Source organism: Harpegnathos saltator, unplaced genomic scaffold (assembly GCF_003227715.2).
Source record: "Harpegnathos saltator strain DR-91 unplaced genomic scaffold, Hsal_v8.6 scaffold289, whole genome shotgun sequence".
In the NCBI taxonomy this organism is placed as follows: Eukaryota; Metazoa; Arthropoda; class Insecta; order Hymenoptera; family Formicidae; genus Harpegnathos; species Harpegnathos saltator.
The window spans coordinates 85,168-107,691 of NW_020230082.1; the positions used below are offsets into that span (position 1 = coordinate 85,168).

At 47.7% G+C, this 22,524-nt stretch overlaps 2 protein-coding genes across 2 annotated transcripts; both read left to right on the top strand.

Moving 5' to 3' along the window:
* The first annotated feature begins 17,309 nt into the window (after nucleotides 1-17,309).
* LOC105190680 (uncharacterized) lies at nucleotides 17,310-20,675 on the top strand. Its single transcript, XM_019844839.2, has 4 exons — nucleotides 17,310-18,614; nucleotides 19,233-19,455; nucleotides 20,023-20,241; nucleotides 20,407-20,675. Exons 1-4 carry the CDS (start codon nucleotides 18,327-18,329, stop codon nucleotides 20,646-20,648), a joined length of 972 nt encoding a protein of 323 aa, XP_019700398.1. The 5' UTR covers nucleotides 17,310-18,326; the 3' UTR covers nucleotides 20,649-20,675.
* Nucleotides 20,676-21,223: 548 nt separating this feature from the next.
* Nucleotides 21,224-22,461, top strand: LOC109504552 (ATPase inhibitor mai-2, mitochondrial-like). The gene is made up of 3 exons (XM_019844848.2): nucleotides 21,224-21,407; nucleotides 21,818-21,950; nucleotides 22,028-22,461. Exons 1-3 carry the CDS (start codon nucleotides 21,364-21,366, stop codon nucleotides 22,160-22,162), a joined length of 312 nt encoding a protein of 103 aa, XP_019700407.1. The 5' UTR covers nucleotides 21,224-21,363; the 3' UTR covers nucleotides 22,163-22,461.
* The last annotated feature ends 63 nt before the right edge of the window (nucleotides 22,462-22,524 follow it).

Genomic DNA, 22,524 nt, shown 5'->3' on the forward strand with positions numbered 1-22,524 from the left:
AATCTTGGAAAAAATCTATTAAGTGTGTGTGTGTGTGTGTAAGCACACATTCGGAAGAGACTTCGTGCCGCTGCTGCCGCCGACGGTGTGAGGTTTTGCCGTCGCGAACCTCGTGGGGGGTTAAAATCCCTCGTAATTCAATCCCGAAAACTGCTCAAAAGACCTACGTTCCCGCGTCGTGCGAGCGAGCGACTAGCCCCGATATCTTTCGATATTTCTCTGGCTTAGTGGTCTAATGCATACGTGTTGGGGGTTCGTGAGCAGAATGCGGGGGAGCGTTAACTCCTCTAGTGCATTATGTAGAGCGACTGCGATCTCTGAATCGAGCGCGCACGTTCTCGACGACGAGCGCATGGCTGGCGAAACAATCGTCCGCGTGGCGCGTGACCGAGCGTTGCGGAGTTGGGACATCAGGAGTACGTCGTTGGGCTAGAGCCCAACGTCGTATCGTTCGTCAGAGACAGGCCTGATTGCCGCTACAAGCCGGGATTAGGAGTAGTAGCGTTCCAACGCCAGGCTCCACACTGACGGTTCGCAAATGTCGCCGCGTACAGACGCTCAAACCGGGATCCGGCTGATCCGCCGATTTAGAGCCGAGTAAAAAATTTACGCGCCGTCGCGCTCTGTCGTTCTCTGATCTCTAATCGCGGGGACCGGAGTAGAGTCGCGAAACGATGTGGCGCTCGTGAAATAATTTCGCAACGGTCGGGTCACGAAGAGAAAGTCGGCCGTGAGTGGACGGTGTGCACTGCAATGCGGTTATATTTCTCAAAATGTTAATATTCATTTGAATATTAATTTTAATATTAATCTGGACGAAACCGCGGTGGAAAGTTCAGCTTAAATGAAACCGCACTTTTTCAACGGGAATTTTGTTACTTTGATTTTTCAGCGTTGGCAGCCGCGACTACACACTCTCGTCGAGTGATACACTGAGAGAAAAAATTGTTAAGCTCGCTAAAAGTTATTGTCGATCCCGGCACTAGCCATATCTTTTTGTTGACGTAACGAAAAGGTAGTAACAGCAATATGTGCATGTAACGCTTGTTATTGGCGCTCAACTAAAAATGGCTCTCCCGTCAATACGTTTTACTATATGGAAAAGAATGTTGTTGAGTCAATATAGAATCAGTATTGATGAACAGTCCAACTGTAGTCGAAGTAAATCTCTTCCTGATTCATTTCCAAAGAGAGAGAGAGAGAGAGAGAGAGAGAGAGAGAGAGAGAGAGAGAGCGCTTCCAGAGTTTCAATGAAACTAATGTTGGACTTGTTAAAACAATGTATCGTGTATCAGTTTCAACAATATCGCTATTGAATAAAAAAGAATTGCTCCAATTACGGCGCTGTCGATTGCCAATACTAATGATTCAGCGACATCTTTCCCGTGTACGCACTTGGAATCACCAATAGCAAACGTTCTTGCTCATGGTCCCAAACATATTCTCGCATCCGACGTGGATCGCGTTAAGTCTGTTTCTTATATTCTTCTATTTCTTTACGTCAACTACTGTAACGAATCACGCAGCAAGATCCACGATTGCTCGAGTGTCCCTAACATTGCAACACGATGCATCGGTTTCGCTAGCTCATGCAGGTCGTCGTCGCTCGGCCGCGCGCGCCTCACGCTCGCTCGTCTTCCTTCCTTCCTTCCTTCCCGGATAGAAGCGCTACTCTCCGCCGCGTAATTGGCTGGAATATCTAATGGATTCGGTTAACCCCTTCACGAAGGGCCGGTGGTTGCACGACGGCGGCGCCAGGATTGAGCAGATAAAGTCCGAGTCTCGTTCGTCCGCCCTGCGCGTGATACGGTGATCGTGATAACGTCGTGCGCACGTGTATAAAGACTAGACTGAGAGGAGACTCGACGATAAATTCGGATTTAATGTCGGCGGCGAGACCGCGCCGACCGAAATCCCCGACGTTGTCCGTGACGGAATTTTTGCCGATAATACGCCGGAGTCGCTTTAAAATTGCTGATACGCGCGAGGGATTAATTCCGTTCGTCTAGCTGAATTTTCCGACGACCAACGAGACCGGACGGGAAAGTCGGAACTAGCAGGAACGATGAGATTCCTGTAGGATATTCAGGCCCGTAATTGATGGTCGTACAAAAGTGTCGATACTCTTAAAGTACGGCAATATCGACGATAACCAAGCATACTTGTTTGCTCAATACCCGAAAAGTTTCGCGAACGTCCTGACATTAGAGCGGCGTTCGCGCATTTTCGTCATACTTTACGGGATTGATACATGAAGCCGTGTTTTCTTGTTTCGCGCTTTTTGTCGCGTGCGTCTCCGAAGCGGGTCCAACATGCGACCCGCCCAGTATACGCTAAAGTCTACCGTGTACAGTCTGGTAACGAATGCAAACTGCGAATGTGTGCGCGGAATCTATTTACAGTGTCATGAGTGACTGCTTTTCAGACGGCGCTTTTCAGTGCTTGTAGCTGAAGTAGAGCGTTATACGTCTGCTATATCTAGCAAGTAGACTAAACCAACTGGGATAGTGAATAGCTGTGAATAGTATCCCTGTATACCGTAAGCATCTATTTTGAACCTCGTTCCTCGCGAGCCTTAACTTATTTATTGATAATCCCTTTTACCAGCGTGACTTTTCAATAGCCGTGCGGAGGAATTTACCCCACTTCGATTCTTCCGCCACTACGACGAAAAGCGTACCGAAACTCCGTGTAAACTTGCTCGAGTATCGGCCACATTATCAGTCGTGTATGATGGCAATAATAATGTACAATATAACATAAATAAAATATCCCCGCGTAACTCGCGTAACACTCCCCGTAGCTAAAATTAATGAGGCCGTTACATCATTCCGCTCACGTTTCTGGAATTAATAGCGGAACGCAATGTGGCAATTTTCTTCTTTCTGTTTTTTCGTCCTACCGAGTAGGATACTACTTTACCATGAAGCAGCCGTATTTTATTGCGCGCGAACCACCGCCACCGCCACCGCCACTACCCCCGCGCGTGCACTTTCGCGGCCGGTGTCGTCCCACCTCTTTCCACTTACTCCGCTCGTTTTTCTTGCTCGTTACCGCTCTTTCTCTTCCTCTTTCTCTCTCTCTCTCTCTCTCTCTCTCTCTCTCTCTCTCTCTCTCTCTCTCTCTCTTCCTCTCTCTCTCTCTCTCTAGCCCTCTCTCTTTGTCTCCCTTTCCCTTCGCTCAGGTCGTGACCCGCGGAAATTGCATCGGTCCGAAACGTCGCTCGTGGTCGAGTACGCTCGACCATGCCATAGGTCGGCGATAAAGGGCTATCAGACGTGGCCGAAACGTATAACGCGACACATTGTGTCGGAGAAACGCGCGAGTTTACAGGAAAGCGCTGCCGATGCGAATTTAAATGCCGCTCACTGAATTAATCGGAATCGCGGGCGTGACAAGAGAAATAGAGAGAGAGAGAGAGAGAGAGAGAGAGAGAAAGGACGCGACGGAAATCAGCCTGCACGGCTGTTGCAAAGCGAGCGAAAAATTCCGTTACACTGATACGCCGAGAACTCGCGTTTGATTTGGTCGTAAAGGAATAACGCGTGGAAGGTGCATTGCGAGAAGCATTTGCGAGTTTCTTCGGCTTTCCACCAGAGTCTCACCGTTTTCTTCACGTCATTTCCGCGACATGCGGATTTTCTCGTTTGATTCTTCCGCCACCGTCGCCACGTGGCGCGTTCGACGAAACGTCGCGAAGCTCATCGTCGTCGGCGCACAGCTCGCGAATAATTACTGCGGCAATCTTCGTCGCGGCAATTTCCGTCGCGCGCTTGATACGCAACATTGAACGAGCGAGTGAGCGAGCGAGGTGCCGAAAAGCCTCGGGAAACTCGACGGAAAGACGCAGAACCGTCGCGGAGGTGCGTCGAGCGACGTATAAAGTTTATAGCGACAATGAAGAGTGTTTCGTAGGAAGCTGCGCGGCACTTGAGCGCCAATATGGCGCGAGGCAAGTTCACCGCCCGCCTCAGAGATTGCTGAGGTGCAAGTGTTTGCATAACGATCGTCTTACATCGGAGGGAGAGGCCGAGAAAGAAAGAGCTAAATGGAGTGACAGCAGATGCGTCTTTATTTAATTAAGGATTAATTAATAGAGCGGCAAGAGGAAAAGTTACAGATTACTGAGTACTGAAAAATATTTTTAAAAAAGAGAAAACAAATGTGATTACATAAGACAAAATTAAAAACGATAAATATAAAAATGGAACCTTTGTTTCGTTAGAAAGAGAAAGAAATAGAGAGAACAGCGACGATGAATCGCACAGCTCTGGTATTGCGATAACAACGCGACGGGTTTCGAAAATCAATTTCGAGAAAAATAAATCCCGGAGTTGGCACGACAAAAGCACTCTCCCGACCAAAGTTCGGGAATCTGCCGTGTAATATTGCCGGGCTTTCGACGATAACCTGTCTCAAACTGGTGACTCGGCCTCTCGTCGACGCGACACGACGCGACAGCGATGCGCTCGAAGTGAGGCTCGCGACGAATGTTTACAGTTCGTAGAGTTTCCGACGCGACGTCCCCGCAACCGCCACGAACGATGAAATTTCTCGGCGCGGAGCGATTTCGCGCGGGAATCGCTGCTGTTTAATTCCACGTCGCGAGCGTTCGCGACCGCGCGAAATGAGGTAAATGTTTAACTTTTCCATCACACGTGCAGAAGGAGCCAATATTGACAGGGAGCGACAGGGAACGGCTGCTCGAAAATACCTACGGGAATCTCTCGGCAATACACTCGTTGTTGGGTGAAGGTGAGCGAGCGGATGAAAAAAGTACCCGACGTAATCTTCGAGGGTGGAAAATTTGTAAAACACAAGCGCACCGGTAAATCGTGATTCTGACGCGATCGAAAAAATCTAAGATCTCAGGAAACGAGAACACTGAAAACTTCGGGTCTTCCCTTGAGCATTCGAGTGCGAATTGTGGAAAACCTAGCAACTCTGTCTGAGAAACGTACACGACGAAAATAACATTATAGGATTAACACATCTTCGCGGTCTAGAATGTCTGCAGACTTTGTCTTTGTCAATTCACATAATACGACAAACAAAGTTGCTATAATTCTATCTATCTATACATTCACTATGCAGGGTTTGTCAAAAGTGTGGAAACTCTTAAATAATTTTTATAAAAATGAAAATATCAAAAAACGGTAAAACATGTATTTTGATTTTTCAAAAAAGCTACCCTATGACATGGATACCGATCATTCCCCACCCCCTGGTACGCGGGGGTAAAAGGGGGGTTGAAAATTTTAAATTGGACTAAGGGTCGAGTGGGGGCTCATTTGAAAGGGGCTCTTTTCATAACAGACACACCCTTAAAATTTTAAGTCGCTACGGCCCCCCCATTAAAAATGGCGGCCGTTCAAATTTCGAAATTTCATGCACTTAATGTTATCCAGGATCAACCGGCTACTTAAAATCAGTTGTTCTCACTGCTACTTAAAATCAGTTGTTCTCACAGCTACTTAAAATCAGTTGTTCTCACTGCTACTTAAAATCAGTTGTTCTCACGGCTACTTAAAATCAGTTCTCACAGATCTTAGGCAGATTAAAAATTAAACGTTTTAAAAATGGCTGGCGAATTGTCGGAACGTGAAAGAATCACTATCCTCATGATGCGTGGATGGGGTGATAACGAGCGGTGAAAGTACGCTGCTGTCGCTCAATTATTTAATGAGACGTATCCGAATCGTCGAATTAATAAGTCCACTGTCTTAAAAACAATGGAACGTTTCAGAGAAACTGGTAGCGTAAACAATCGCCCTAAATCAGGGAGACCTGCCATTAACGAAGAAAAACGACTTGATGTTCTGCAGACATTTATTGAAGGTCCCAATTCTATTAACAGAGCCGCTCAAACTCACGATATTGCTCCCAAGTCCGTTTGGAGAATTTTAAAGAAAAACAAGTTCCATCCATACAAATTACAATATGTTGAAGAATTGCAAGACGGAGATGTGGAGCGTCGTATAGGTCGTATAGGTGAAAGAATGATGGCACTAATAGATGTCCGGCCCATGTTCCCTTATCAAATTGTTTTTACAGATGAGGCAACTTTCACGTTAACGGGAGAAGTTAATAATCAAAATTTTCGTTTCTGGTCAGATAAGAATCCGAATTGGGTGCGGGAAACTCACACACAATACCCACAAAAAATAAATGTATAGTGTGGAATAATAGATGGCTACTTAATAGGACCGTTTTTTTTTTTAAGAAAATCTGAACGCTCAAAGGTATGACAGATTACTTGTAGATCAAATAATTCCAGCCATACGAAATATTTTTCCAAATAATTTCGAAGAAATATGGTTTCAGCATGATGGAGCTCCTGCTCATTTTGGTTTAGGGCCACGTCAAATTTTAATTGAGACTTTTCCATTACGATGGATAGGAAGAAGGAACAGAAATGAGGGAGGAGAGGATTGGCCACCTCGGTCACCAGATCTAACTCCTCTTGATTATTATCTATGGGGACACCTGAAGAGTAAGGTTTACAAAACAAAATCTGAAAGCATCCATCCAAGAATTGATATAGCGAATAAGGGATGAAATAGATTTGATACCTTTTGAGACGAATCGTAGAGCCATTTCTGCATTCTATTAAAGATTCTATTAAAGATTGGCATATTGTCAGGAAGTAAATGGCAGCCACTTTCAGCATTTACTTTAATACACTGAGTAAAATTTATTTTAAAACACGGAGTAAAAGGTTTTGAATCATTAAAGAGAGATGACAGTTTTCAATCATCCGTTTTGCAACCTATCACGATTATGCATACAACACATTCACACTTGTTTAGCCACACGCACGCACACACATACGCACGCGCGCACACACACACAAGGAATCAGATTCATGCCACTTCCACGCAGTTGATCCTGGATAACACTAAGTGCATGAAATTTCGAAATTTGAACGGCCGCCATTTTTAATGGGGGGGTCGTAGCGACTTAAAATTTTAAGGTTTGTTATGTGTTTGTTATGGAAAGACCTTTTAAATGAGCCACCACTCGACCCTTAGTCCAATTTAAAATTTTCAACCCTCTTTTTAGCCCCGCTAAAAAGAGGGTTGAACCAGGGGGTGGGGAATGATCCATGTCATAGGGTAGCTTTTTTGAAAAATCAAAATACGTGTTTTACCGTTTTTTGATATTTTCATTTTTACAAAAATTATTTAAGAGTTTCCACACTTTTGACAAACCCTGTATATACTCACTATATTGACACTTATTAGAAAGATGGTTCTCCTGACCATAATTCTATCACTATATACTATACACTATATATGTAGCTACAAATATTAAACACTTGTTTCAGTTTGCTAGTGTTCACAAATGTTAAAAAATACACGCACTTCAAGTCCTAAGAGCGTTTGAAAGTATCGTAACGATTCGCGGGATCTATCATTCTACGTTCTAAGATTACCATCCTCGTCGTCGCCGTCGTCGTCGTCATCGTCGTCGCCGTCGTCGTTGATCTCGTCGTTGTGCGGGCAAAGTCGACGCGGTGAAAGGCAAACACGGTGCACGGCGAACAAACATGCACATACGTAAGGTGTACACGCGCGCGCGTGTGCATACCACAACGACGGCGACGACGATGATGATGATGATGATGATGATGACGACGACGACGGCGACGGCGACGGCGATGTATACGTCCAATGTATGCAACGTCCAATTAATACTTTGTTGATCTGTAATTGGAGCATCGTGATTAGACTACTGTGTGTCGGTCGATGTAGCTTAGCCCCGGGCGATGGAGAACACTCTGTTCCTGCGGTGTATGCAGATGCACCACTGCCGCCATGCCGCGCCGACCCGCCTATCGTAACAACCTACATGCAGGCAACTCATCCGAGACAAACTGCAATTCCTCGTACTACTTACATCCTACAAGATACAATTTCGAGCGGCCCAAATGCGGAGGTGGCAAGGGAATGGGGATGAAAGGGGTGACGGGGGGACAGGTACTAAGGGCAGAGACGAGGGCGGATGGGCAACCTCTCTCTCTCTCTCTCTCTCTCTCTCTCTCTCTCTCTCTCTCTCTCTCTCTCTCCCCCTCCCTCTCTCTGTCGGTAAGAATATCTCACAGTGATTAATGAACGACCGCGATGCGCATTCGAACGCGTTTTTTATCCGCACATGTTCTCTCATCGCGCGCGAGCACGCGCGTTGCGAAGAGATATGAATCGGCTCGACAGCAAACACGAAACAGAAATCCGTTCTTAACCCTAGATAAGTGACGTTGCTTTCGGCTGAATGCGCGGAAGGATCCCGCGGAATCCGCCCGCATAGCGAGTGTCCGCGAGAAGTCATGCGAAAGTCAAATCGCGAACGTATGGCCGTAAGGCCGGATTTGCCTACCGTCAAATTTCTTTTCGATAGAATCGATTAGGATGTGACGATGACGGATATTGTGAATACCCAAATGTAAAAGCATCGAAGAATGTTTTGACGGAGGATCAACGGTGTTCTAGACGGATAATACGAATTCAACCTGAAACGTCCAGTTGCCGCGCTCTTCCGCGGATTTTGTCTAATATTGAAGCGCGTGAGGGGAGGGAACTTATTATTATTATTAATTATTATTTATTTTTTTAACATACATCTCAATATTTGATCAAACCGGCGCAAGAGGGCCGAAGATTGACAGTGAGTGTCGGCTACTGGACATTTTTTAGCCCGCACTAAGGAAAAAGGGTGATTTTTGTGATTATATATAATCACGCAAAAAATGATTATAATTTGGAGAATTGGTTTTGTGATAAATGTGTATCGTTATTGCTATTATTTCTTTAAAAAGTAGGAGGATACAGTTGGCGTTAGAATTAACTGCAATTCTTAGTGAAATTAATCATTCTTTTTTCACTCAGTGTACAAGATTCAAGACGAACACTTTGATGTACTATGCGGATTCTCCTGGACAACGTGAATAATATAGAACGTACTCACCCAAGACCCTTTGTACTGTTAACATTACCTGCTTTTACAATTTCATCAATAATGATAAGAGCAAGCACTCGACGGTGGATCGACCATAGTCGGTCATCATGGTAACAGAATCGACATTTGCCTCAAGTTCGACGATGACCGACTTAGGGTCGTGAAACAATCCCCGGAGATACTTGTGTCTTGAGTAAAGTGTCCCTGCATAGTTAACGGCGAGAGAAATTCCGTCCGGATGAATAAATTTTGCTCACGGTTATGCCGGGGTAGGGTTGAAGTTCAGCCGACGAAAAAGACGAGTCTCTTGTGTCCTAGGATGATGACTCACGGAGGAACAAGCTGCGAAGAGAGAGAGAGAAAGAGAGAGAGAGAGAGAGAGAGAGAGAGAGAGAGAGAGAGAGAAAGAGAGAAGAACGCGGAAGTGTGTCGTATTTCGCCGAGTTATTGTTAACGTGCCGCGCATATAACGCGCGCGAGTCAACAAGTGGCGATATATCTCGCGAATACATTCTTAGCGTAAGCGTTATTTACGCTCTCGCGCTGGAGCGAAGCGAGGAAGGGTGAAAAGAGGGCAGCTCGCCAGTCAAGACTCGCGCTAAAGACGACGGGTCCTTTATGCAAAGAGCTTAGTGCTTCCAGCGGACTTGATTGGTAGCCGTCCGGCTAAAGCGTATCGAGTTCCGCGAGCGAGCGCGCCCGATCGATGATATCTCGGGAATAAACTTTAAACGCTCTCCACCACCGACTCCACCCTCGCTCTCAACCCCATCCTCGCCCTCGACGATTCGACCGGTGTACGTTTCAGAAAGACTCGGCGATTAATCCCGATAAGAAACCGAACGCAATTACCGCGATTAAATAATCGTCGGGCCCTCGCGGAAAAAGAGAGAAAGAGAAAGAGAAAGAGAGAGAGAGAGAGAGAGAGGGAGGGAGAGAGAGAGAAACGTATACCCGGGGAACGAAATGGTTACGATAAAATAACTCACCGCGAGGAAAGAAATTCAATGGAACGCGCAAAATATAGCGCGTCGAGAAATACGTGATAAAATTTACGACGTTTCTTCCATCTCCTGCTTCTTCCTTTTTTGTTGTTGTTTCAATTTTTCGTTTTGCCTAGGCGCTGTGTATAGCATGCACCACTGTTACACCCCACCCTTTCGCCCTTCCTGGCCAGGGCTATATCCATCCTGTCCTTCTCCCTCCCAACCCCATCCACGATAACCGCTGTCACGGAGTGACACATTGCGAACGGCGGTTTTAATTGTATGCGATGCTGCGAGGACACGCGGAGGGAGGGAAGAACAGGGTGGGGAAGAGTTGCCCAGGTGCGCGGGCGCGCGTGTTTCCAACGCACAAAAATATGAGGCGCGCGGTTCTCGCGCGTATGAGTATTAATGCGCAAATGCAAAAAAAACAAAAAAGCGCGGAAATGCCGCTGCTTGGAAAATTAATTTGAGCTTTAACAGCTCGTAATAGCCGGCAGCAAGACCAGGTTAGTACGTCCCGTTAACGCCTCGATGTCGCCGTGCGGAAATCGCGCATCGAGCGTAACCGACTGAGAACGCTCGCTCCTCCTCCCCGATGCCGACGCGTCGGGGGAGGGGGGGGAGAATATCGCGGATCGCGAAACGCGTTCCCGGGCATTCGCAACGCGCAAGCACCCCTCACGTGTAAATGCGGCACGGACTACCGCGTAGTAGGCGCGGGCGGGCGAGCTTTATCGACGATCGGTGCCGTCGGCAATTTCCGCTTTTATCGCCTATCAACTGGCCGGAATCGCCTATAAGGGATACCGCGCCCGCGGGTGAAACACCGCCATCCCCGCCGCAGCAGTCATCGAGATAGCTCGGCGGCGCGGCGCGGCGTCGCGCCCGGAGTATTTACGTAAGCGGACGACGACGACGATGACGACGACGTGGTGAGACGATGCAAAGTCCGGGGACACGTCGCGGAGCTCTCATGTCTCACGTGTGTTCTCTGCTCGTTCGTCCGGAGTGCGATATCGTCTAGCAGTAGAGCGTGAGCGCGCGAGCGACACGCACACATATACCTTGCGAAAATAAAATTACGACGGGAAGAGGCCACATGTTCTTCGTCGCGAGCCGCTTTATTTAATCCGACCCGCAAAACAGATTCGGGCCCGCATATAAGCAGCTGTAATACCGTATCAGAGCCCTAAATGCCGGAAGCAAATAAATCCGCCGAGTTTTTTGTTGCGTTACGTGGCGCGTTTCGAGCGAGAATACCGTATGGAGCGGGATTGCGCAACGCAGGTTGCGAAACGTGCTTTGTAATCGCGCGTGACCATGTATTACTGTGCTGAAATTTAAATCCGCGCTCGGAAAAAACACGTCGCGCGTGCAAATAGTCACGTCACTTTTTGCCCGATATACAGAGGCGCGCGTACGCGCACAATCCCAATGCGATTATCCCGGAACGATCAGTAAATATCGCGGTTTCTAAATCGCGATAACCTAGATTAGAGAGCTCAATCGATTTTACAGCGGATAGAACCGCGATCGTGATTACGACGCAAACTCCAAAGTCCCAGTTTAATTACTAAAGAATTTATAGGAATGAGCAACGCGTCATCGAAACGTTTACGCAACGCACACATGCATATATATGTGTAAAGAGAGAGAGAGAGAGAGAGAGAGAGAGAGAGAGAGAGAGAGAGAGAGAGAGAGAGAGAGAGAGAGAGAGAGAGAGAGGGAGAGAGAGGACAGTGAATTGATGGGATTGTAATCATTATCGTGGAAGTGTGTTTCTCATTCGTCGCCAGGGTTCAACCGGCGTGAATTATTATACCTATAAATTAATCATCGATTTGCGAGCACAGTAGTATGGATACGATTAATAACGGCATTCGCATTCCGATTTATTGATACGTGTTGTTGATATCATTAATTTATGAGTACCCCACGTGAAAAAGCAGCTTGTGATTTAACGGCTCGCGCCCTCCCTTCGCGCTATCCCACGCGAACGTTATGTCATTCACGCAAAAATCCCTTCGCGAGAGTAACTGCAGGGAGAGACAAAAAATATGCGGTCGATACTTCTGCTGAAGCGCGGCAGTCTGCGTGAGAAAAAGAGATAGAGAGGGGGGGGGAGGGGGATCTTGAAACAGTCCCGAGCAGCAGGTGCTGGCCCTTAACTCAGTTCCCGGTCGTCCTTGACAGTCGTGCCAGCCGGGGAATTTAATCGAACGCGAGTCTGAACTGCCGGATGAAGAAGGGGGGTGATGTATCGCGGCATTGAGGAGGCTCGCCAACATCGCAGCGTCGCGAGACCGACCGTCTACCGCGCGTGATTCGGTCAAATCGTCACGACGATCGATCGATCGACTACGCTCCGGGCCCGCGATTAAGAGATTACGCGGCCGAGAGACGACGATGATGTAGCGTTCTATAACTCCCGCGGCGGTGTGTGCTCGCGCCGAGCGAGTGAGAGAGAGGGAGAGAGGGAGAGAGAGAGAGAGAGAGAGAGAGAGAGAGAGAGAAAAGGGAAAGAGGAAGAGAGCTCTCTCGGTGCCATTACGAGAATTACGCACAGATTTATGTCCCTTACGCGGTGCGAGTGAATTCGCCAAATTGAATTCCTCGCGGTGCGCGTATCGCGCGGTCGCGCGATAATTTATGCCCTTTGCGGAGCTTCCCCGCGAAACGAGAGAGTGCCGGAAGAGCGCGAGAAAAGTCCGGTGGAAAGTCGCAGCGCGACGAAACGGCAAACGGCGGAATAGCTCTTCGAGTCTTCGCGTGCAAACTTGTTCGTCGTGCAACATCGGGCGGATGTCTAATTTGCTAATGTATCGCGCCATTACGACGCACGCATTTTACGATTATACCGTCCGAAGAGAAAACACGTGTGATCGTGTCTCGTTTGTGTCGGCCGCTGCTTGTTGAATTACGTGTCCCTTTATCACGGATCAGCTGATCCGTTATACGGGATGAGTTTGCTATTTTGCGGATGAAAAATTTATCACATGAGAGCAGCCAGCTTGTGCGCGGAAAGAGAGAATTCGTTCGCACGTCCGGAATGCAGCGGATATTCGTTCGTAAAAAATGTAACTATCAACGTGTAAATTACCCACGCGCAATTGCAAAATATACTTAGCGTAATGTTGCGTATATGAGGAAAAATTTGTCGACCAGGAGAAAGAATCTCAATTCGTACAATCAAATAGTGATCGATAGAAGTATCGTCTCTCCTAAACTCTACATATGTTCTTTCGGATTCCCCACGGTCTAAAGTTCATTATCAGAGAGAGAGAGAGAGAGAGAGAGAGAGAGAGAGAGAGAGAGAGAGGAATTTGGCCGGAACTCTGCCGCTTTTCTGGCCAAGTTTCGTGGAATTTCGCGCGAATATTTTTGTGTCGTTTCCCGACCGATACGTAAAGCTCGGTTTTGCGACAATGTCGACGGCCGCGGAACTTATAAGGCGGGACGCAACCTGCTACAAAGCCGGGCTTTATGGAAAAAGTTTGAACGTAAGATCTGAAGCTTACGAAAGTTCAGCATTCCACCGATGCGCCGCGACATTTATGTACAACTTAAAAAGATTTAGGAATCGAAGCGGCGGCGGGCTCCGCCGCTCGTACCGTCGAGTCGTATTCAACGATCCGTACGCAACTTTAGCAGCTGGGACATTCGTCACGTTTGTAACCGGCACGGCATCCGCACAATTTTCGCACAATTCGGGCTTTATCGTTCGAGAACTCGTATCGTTACTTCGCGAGCGAGCTTTATGGGCCAACGAACGCTTAACTGCGTTATTAACGCGCGTGCAAGAGCCCTTCTCTCGAGGAGAGCCCGAGAATATTTCGCCGCTGTTCTGCGGCCTCTGCCCTTCTTTCTCGCGAGCGTGCGCGCCAAACGATCAGGCCAAATTCATTAAAAAATTTCAAGAAGAACAAGAGGGACAAAATGCGACACGGAACCAAGTCGACGACAACGACGAAGATGGCGACGTTCGAACGCCGCATCGGCTTCGCATGCAAATGACAATTAAACTGCCAGACACGTGCCAGTTAGATAACGCAAGTTTGCAATTAACGCCGTAACGACGAACGCGACTAATCTAAAATACGGTATTGGCGTATCGGCCGCGAGTGTCAGCGGCATTAAAGGCTACGCGAGTCTTCAATGGCTGATAGGACAGATTCACTCGTAACGCAACGATAATACCGAGCTTCGCGGTTGTCGGTATGGATATCGCCAATATTGTACATTATGGAAGACGGCCAGGATGTCGATATAGGGAAACGATACCGAGGAAACATCAGTGTAGAACGAGCCGCCCGGTGGGATCAATAATCCAATACGGATGTCGACGATCTGCTTCCACTCGATGAGCTCGTGAAGAGAGAGAGAGAGAGAGAGAGCCTTTTCTAGATGCCGCGCTTTGCTAATGTATCTCAAAGGGTATTTTTGGACGTTTCAGCAGATCGTCCCGTAAGGGCTGTTAATACTAAATATCGAGACTCTGCACACACACACACACACACACACAGACTCCAACGCTTACCTGTCTCTCGTTTCCTCGACAATCGACGGTCATAGATCGGACAGTCCCGTTGACATTTCTTTATCCCCCGTGACAGTTCAAGACAAAACGAGGGCTTTGTATGCAAAAGTATCGTATTGTGACTCGGCTCGACTCGACTCGCTTCAACGTTGACGATGCTTGACGTTTCAACAACTCTCGCGATAAATCAATACTCCGAAATGAGAATGAGAACAGAGCCTCTCTCTCCCTCTCCCTCTTCCTCTCTCTCTCTCTCTCTCTCTCTCCCCCCCCTCTCTCTCTCTCTCTCTCTCTCTCTCTCTCTCTCTCTCTGTATATTTTTGGCTTTCTCTTTCTTCCTCCCTTTCTATCTCTGGGCGCACAAGGAAGGAAGGAAATAATTTATATTTATATTAAATTCACAAGGCGGTCTCTCGATCTTTCACCTCTGCTTTCTTCACAATCGTTTCACGATTTAACGCCGTTGGTCGCTCCAGTATCGCGTCTCCCGTTATCACCATCGACACGCCGGTAATCGCGCTCTAACCTGGTTTTCTCGCGAAAATCAAGTCTTTTTATTGTTGAATTACCCGGCGATGAGGTCGGATATCGCCACGCGATATCGACGTCTCATCTTCTGCGGAACGTGCGGTTTTTTATGATTCAATGACGCACAGCTGCGGCGCGACGAGGATCGTTAAAGGCTCGCAACGATGCAGTGCGCGAAACTGCCTGTTAATGCTGTCGCGTATAGCCCAACTATAAAAGCCGAAAAAAAAAAAATATATATATATATCGCAAAAACGCAAAAACGTGCGAAAGCAGGAGACAGGAACAGGGGAGGGAATGAGAGCGAGAAAAAAGAAGTGTACACACGAGTTCCGGAGACGCGTTGCGGAGTTTTTTTGTTGTGAAAGCGGTGGGGCAAAGCCGCTTTTACTAGGAGGCGACGGACTAGGAGGGCGCGTTACAGAGAGAGAACGTGACTTGAAAAATTCCTAGGAAAAATCAGCTCTTCTCGGCAGCGTGCGCCGCGAGAATAACGGCGTCATATTGGATTCTATCGAGACAGTGGATGCTTTGGGACGCGCGGCGACGGCGGTAGCGGCGGCGGCTGCGACCTAAATTAATCCTACGGGTTTTCGCGTATTCCAGCGATGCGCAAAGGAAGAAAGGAAAGAAGGAAGTCGTTCGAAGGCGAGTCTTATTTCTTTCTTTTCTTTTGCAAAACGACTCACCGATTGTTCGCCGATCCGGCAAGCGGCGAGGACGAGGACTTATCGAATTAAACCGATCCTCGACCGCTCAGCGGGTTAGATCGTCGTCGCGTATTTATTCGTAAGCGTTAATTTAATATTAACGCGTGTCGCGTTAGCGGGTGCAACGCAAAGCGAAGAAACAACCCCAAGTAATATCCCTGCGCGTTTCCCCTCAGTTTTCCCTCTTCCTTCTTCGTCTAGCGTAACTTTGCGATTTTCCAACTTACTTCGTTTATTACCTCGCCGCTCGAGATCGCGTAAAATGCACGCTGCGGAGCAGTAAACACCCGCCGCGCGAGATACAACACATCCGCCGCGATAAATTCCCGCCGTGTGTCGGCTCTGAGGAATAACTATCGTGGAACTAATGTCGCACGGCGGCGGACGTAGCCGGATCCGCCGGGTCTATTTGATTCCATTACACGGTACTTAGGGCCGTAACGTACAGGGTGTTCCGCGCCAACTTTCGCGATTCCAAGCTCCCGGGGTCGGCCGGCGGCTATCGCCCACGGGCTCGAAACGCTCGCTCAAATTGCGCGAGCCAGATTACACGGCACGGATACCGTTAATTAGGATTTTACGTGCGAGAGAGCGAGCGCGCCCACAGCGCGTCCTACGCGCCCGCTCAGCCGTTATATCCTTTCTCGTCGACGCGAAAGTATTCGCGAGTTTCGCCGTTCTACGGAGCCTCGAAATCGCCGGAATCCGGTTAGCGGCCCGGACGCGAGAACCTCGGCGGCAAGTAGAAGGGCAAGGTGAGAGACGGAAGGGAAACGTTCGAGGGGTACACACAGCAAGTTGGAAACAAAATACATTTAAGTTTTCTTTCGAGTTCCGCGATGCGCACGAGCACGCGATGCCCAAACTTCGACTTCACCGCTATCGAGATGCTGACACGCCAAGAAACGATTCCGCGGGTCGGACCTTTCATCCCCTTGCCATTTACGTCGAAAGCATCGAGGCTTTCTCTCTCTTTTTCTCGTACGAACTTTCTCTGCCCGTAACGAATCGTTGATTCGCACGATTGTTGGAAAATCTCGAGATCGAATTAATCGAATCTCGGTTGTCTATTGAACACGATCCCGAACGAGAGAGCGGGAAAATCCGCCTCGATTCCACGTCGTGGTACTTTCTTCATCGAAACCTCGACTTCAATTCTGTGTTTCTCTCCTAAAATTTTTCAAATCTTCCCCTCTGAATTTTCTCCACGCGAACGTACGAGCAACGCCAACCAACGCCATCCGACGTCGGGCTGGCCCAACCGACGGGCGTCGCGACTAAAGTACGGAACAGAACCCACAAGCATGTGGCCGCGGCGAGGAATTTTACCTGTTGGGGAAAGCCACGGAAGTGCACTCCACGCAGTTCCGCCTGCGTGTTTTGTGGACGTAGCGGGCGTTCCTCATCCTCATCGCGGATAATCCTGACCGCGAGCACCAGCCCCTCTCGCTCTGCTCTCCTTCGCGAGAACCCTCTCCGGGTTCTCTCGCTCGAAGCGGGGATCTGAAAAGGGATGCGCGCGGTGGTAGTAGCCAGCCGAGAGTGGGGATATGCCGCGATTGCAATAAAACGATGGAAATATTGGAATCGGCGCAATATGATTCCACGACGGGTCGCGAAATGAAACGAAACAATGTTTTGCGTTGCGCGGAACCCTGCGTCGGCGGTCCCTCTCTCCTCCCGTCCTCGCGCCTCTCTCGCCCCGTACGAACCGAGGATTTGTTAAATATCGAGCGCGTCTAGCTAGTACCGTGGCCAAAATGGCCGGCGTTTAGTCGTCCCTTAGTTCGCGTTTAAATCGACTCGGTTTAACGCGGTTGTTCGCGGCAACACGGCTACCTCCGTTCACGGGACGTAGCGTTGACTTCGTCCTCCGCCTGCGTAAAAAGAAATATCTCCCGAGAGATTGGCGTTTTCTCTTTTTTTTCTCTTTTTTTTCAACAATGCGTATCTCCCATCCACGAGAGTTCTGCTCTCGTTCTGCCGCGAGAAATCCCGAGTATGGTAGGGCGAGCGTTCGGAAAATTGTGTTTTGTCCGCGACTCGATGCTGGCCGATTCATCACCGCGGATCCAATTTGTCCGCGAAAACGTCACTGGAAACACGATTGAACGCAAAACACGAGACTTGGCGTGGCTAAAGACGCGCTTCGAGAGCAAAAGTCCAGTGGTGCGATTCGGGCTGATTCCCTCAAGTTTTCCCTCGCGTTGCCGAAAACAAGATGAAGCGTCACTTGCGTGTGACGTGTGGAGCACGAGTGCGGAGTACGGAAAGAGGACACGTTTGCCGACGTATAAGTCGGCCTGAAGCCGACGAAGCCACGTGCGACGAATGAGACCGCGGCGATTTCCGTGGCGTAATCTTCGATACACGGCGACGCGTCGGTGACGGCCGATGGCGTGTAAACAGCTGACTGTTCTAAAACCGCGCTTAAACAAGCAAACGACGGTGCTCCGAAACAAAGACGGTCGCGTGTAACGAGACGTTTGTGTACGATCGGTCCGACGAATTAACCTCCAACCTTAAACCGACCGACTCGTCTCCGGTGTCTCTCGAGAGCGAGAGACGAAAGGTGAATCAAACGAGCGGGAAACTTACGGGGGAAGCATGTCTTCGGAAACGACGACGGTGTTGCTGAAGAAGCGAGAGAGGACGCAGAACTGGATCCCGGAGGAGAAGAACGCGCTGTTCGCCTTGATCAAGCTGCACGTGAATGCGATCGAGAACAAGAAGATCGACCAAGCAGCCTCCACGATGAAGGCTCTCGCTTGGCAGCAGATCTACTCCGCGTTTCGCGGCAAATTCTCCGCGGACCGGGACATCGTGCGGATAAGGGAACAGTGGCGGCGGATGAAGGCGCAGGCGAGGATAGAGATGCACACGTATGCCGAGAAGGTGCGCCCGTTTTATCGTCGCTACATCATCACCGTAGCACTCGTACAAAATTTTGCCGCGCGCGCGATACGCTATTTGTCTTTCATCCGCCGCTTCGTCTCACTTCGTGTTCACGCGCAGCTTTTTTACTTATTCGACTCTATTTTACATTGTTTTACATTACTCGCGTTGTTTCCTCTCGTTTTCTTGCTCGTTTCGTCTTGCTTATTTCCTTGCGTATTGTATATATCGAATTGTATTTATTTTTTAATACTTCTCCCTGAAGCGACAGCAAAATCTGCAATTTTTGGGCACGATTTCCTGCTTCTGTGAATGATGAGTAGAAAACACGAAAAATTCGTCTCGAAACATTTCAGGCTTATTATCTTCGCAAATATGCAACGCGGTGTGCCAACATGCTTTTACGCGTCTCTCGAGACCTACATACCGCTCGAGGCTTAAATAGTTGTTTAACATTTAATCAATTTAACGTTAACATGTTACGGAAACTACAGCCGTGCCTCGTACCGTGTTAACAATTGACGATGTCTTAATTATGAAAAAAAAACATCGCGTAAGATAATCATTAGATCTTACCTTTTTATGTTTCCGTTCTGTTTTGTACGATGGTCCGTGCAGGTGCGAACTCTGGGACCTGAAGTCGCCGTCAAATTTCGTCCGTCGAGTCTCTCGGTTGAGGTGTGGAGACTGATGGAAAGCGTACGGCGAAACGACTGCGACGCCGAACGTTCGGATGACAGTAGCAGTCAAGACACACATGAAAATCAGACAACGAATCGGATGTCAGCGATACACGCTATCTTGGATAACTTAACGCTACCTTTGACGCCGGAAACGTCAGGTTAGATGCACGCGAATCTATGTTATTCTATCTCCTTGTTCTTTGCTATCACTCATTGCTATCTCCCGCCTCCATTATTATTCTCCTTACTATCATAATATCGTAATATTGTAATATCGTGAATTAACTATCTTACTAATTAAAATACCGATAAGATCATCGCGAGATAACAGTTCAGCTCAGCGTAGGCTCCAATACCGGTATAATCTTTCTGAATTCAAACGCAAATATGGCGCGCGATAACGACCGTTACGTTACAAACGTAAGGTAGTATCTGCATAAGGTCGTTTTTCGCGTGAGTGTCGCGTCGAAAATTGACTCTTATGAAAACGATTCATTTATACCGGTATTCATAGTCAGGCCTTATGTTTGAGGCCTTCTTTTATCCATCTTTAGATGCTGCACAGATTATTTTACGGGCCGCAGATCATCTGAAGATAAACTTAAGGAAGTCATTAAATATAAGGCCTGACTACGAATACGAGTGTTACTTAACCTTTTCTATGGAGACATTCTCGTCATGTCTCGTGTTGCCTGATATTATACCGATATCGATCTTTGATTCAGCGCCAGGACATGATATAAAGATCGAGATCAACAGTGATACTTACAACACGGAAGACGAAAACAGTCACGGCGAATCTACGCGAAAATCGTCGCCGGGCCTGTCGCCGAGGAAGCGTTCGAGAACGGTGGTGTCGTCGGTGGCGGAAGACGAGCCCGTAGAATCTTCCGAGTCGAAAATCCCGTGCCCCAATAGCAGCTCGGCAATCTGCGTAGATGATGGTATCTTTCGTTATTCTGCCTCTCTCTCTCTCTCTCTCTCTCTCTCTCTCTCTCTCTCTCTCTCTCTCTCTCTCTCTCTCTCTCTCTCTCTCGATATCGAATATAGCACTCGAAGGAGGATTACGAAAGACGACACAGACGATAGCCGAGAATCTTCTTTTCAAGCGATGGAGCGTAATGGAGGCGCGAAGGATAAATTACGCACGGATAAACGCGACAACGTAGCGCGATGTACGACATGGTTCTGCAAGTCTACTCAGCGCGAGCATGAGATCAAGCTACGAATGCTAGAGATCGAGCTGGAACGCGCGGAATTGCAGAAACAAACCGCCGTGAACGAATTAAAGACGTCTGAGATCAAAAGGCAACTAATCGAAAGTCAAGCAGCGGAATATTTCAGGTATTAATACGCATTTCCCACCCGATAAAGAAATCGGTACTCACATCGATCCGTTCGTCGAGCCGGAGGCTCGGGCCGGCAAAATCGATTCAATCGAGTTCCCGGCGTTCCCGCCGGGATTGCCAACGTTTTCCAAAAGTTTATGAACGCGAAGTTTCGTAGATGTGTGTATGTGTGTGTGTCAGCGGTGTGCTCGCAGCCAATCATCGCGCGTCGCGCGGTAACTTCAAGTCGGTGATGCGACTCGACACGCATGTCCGACAGTTGAAGAATGCTCACTACGGTGTTTATCAACGATTATTGCTATTTTTTTCGATTGCTTTCCTCCGTATTAATTTGCGATACACGATAATTACGTTAAATGCATTTAATAACACCGATCTGCGCGCCCTCTGCAGATCTTATATATGTACTTTTTCAGCAGTGTATAATAATTTGTAGTGATTTATCTCGTGGTATTAATTAGATCGTGCATTCGTGGTTTTTATTCATAACATAATTTGCGTTTGTTTAATAATTCCGTCAATCAAGATTACCGACACGCGGCGTGAGATCTCGTGAACGACGATCGCCACGGCGTCGCCAGAGAGTCGCCGCCGTTGTGTCTGGGTTCGCAATCTAAGAATAGCGCTACGTTCATGACGGAGCAGCTCAAGGTAGTCTCGTAGCGTTGCCGAGTCCTCGTCGAGAGTTTCCCCGACGGCAAATTCGTGGTTGTTAAGATGCAAAGGGCGATTACATTCTCGCGAAACATCTCTGCGCTAAGGTATCTCGTGAAGCTTCATGTTGTTTCGCGCGACGAAGAAATTCATCGAACGTTGCGTCTTTGATTCACCCTTCTCGCGCTCCCCGGCATTCCGAAGACGTAGCGAATCGTCCCGATACGATGTATTCGTACGTCTTTATACGCAGTAATAAATACATACGTTTTCCTCGGAGTACGGGAGAGACATCTCTTTTTGCATCATGCGTCGATATTGTTCTTTCGTTCCGATTCTTTCGTCGTGGATGTGTGACATATGACTGACCTACCTGAATGCCATATCAAAATTATGTAATGGTTCAGTAGATTGCGGTATAGACAGAATTCCCCAAATAATATTTCATTTTGCTTGTAATTGAGATGCTTCTCATCATGTAATTCCACTTTGGTACATTGAACGTTCCTTGTTACAGTCAGGTGAGAATGGCTGGAGAACGTGGTTCTGGTGCTGGCAAAGGAGGAGGTGGTGGTGGTACGATTCGCGAGGCTGGTGGATCTTTTGGAAAAATGGAAGCAGCCCATGAAGATCAGTACTTTTACAATCTGGTTGGTATATGTTTGTCTTGCAAACTCCTCTGTGTTGGTATGGCACTTGTTTACATGAGTCTGGAATTTCATTTTAGCAAAAGGAACAGTTACAAAAGATGCGGGAGAGCCTGCATGACGAGATCTCGTTCCATGAGGAGCAAATCAAGCGTCATCAGGAGGCCATAAACCGTCATAAAAATCGAATCACAGATATGGACCAGAAGGAATGAAAAAGTTAGAAGTTATCGGCGTGAGACTTCCGATTTCGGCGATATTAATTTCAGTGTAAAAGAATTTAAAAATAGTAAGGATAATAGAATGTCGCAGCAATTTTTTTTTATGTATAATACGTTACATTGATTAAATATAAAATATACAATGCTTTTGATATAGTTCGAGCATTGATTCATATTATTTTGCAATATTATATGAATTGATTACCTCCGTGAGAGTCTAAGACGATTTTGTACGTCGCATGTTTGAGAAAAGGTTTACTTATATCTGAGAATAAAATGTGTTTTTAATCGTTGCTTAAACGTGTTTTTTTTGCATACAGCGACCTTCAAAGCGAATGTCAACACATAATATCGCC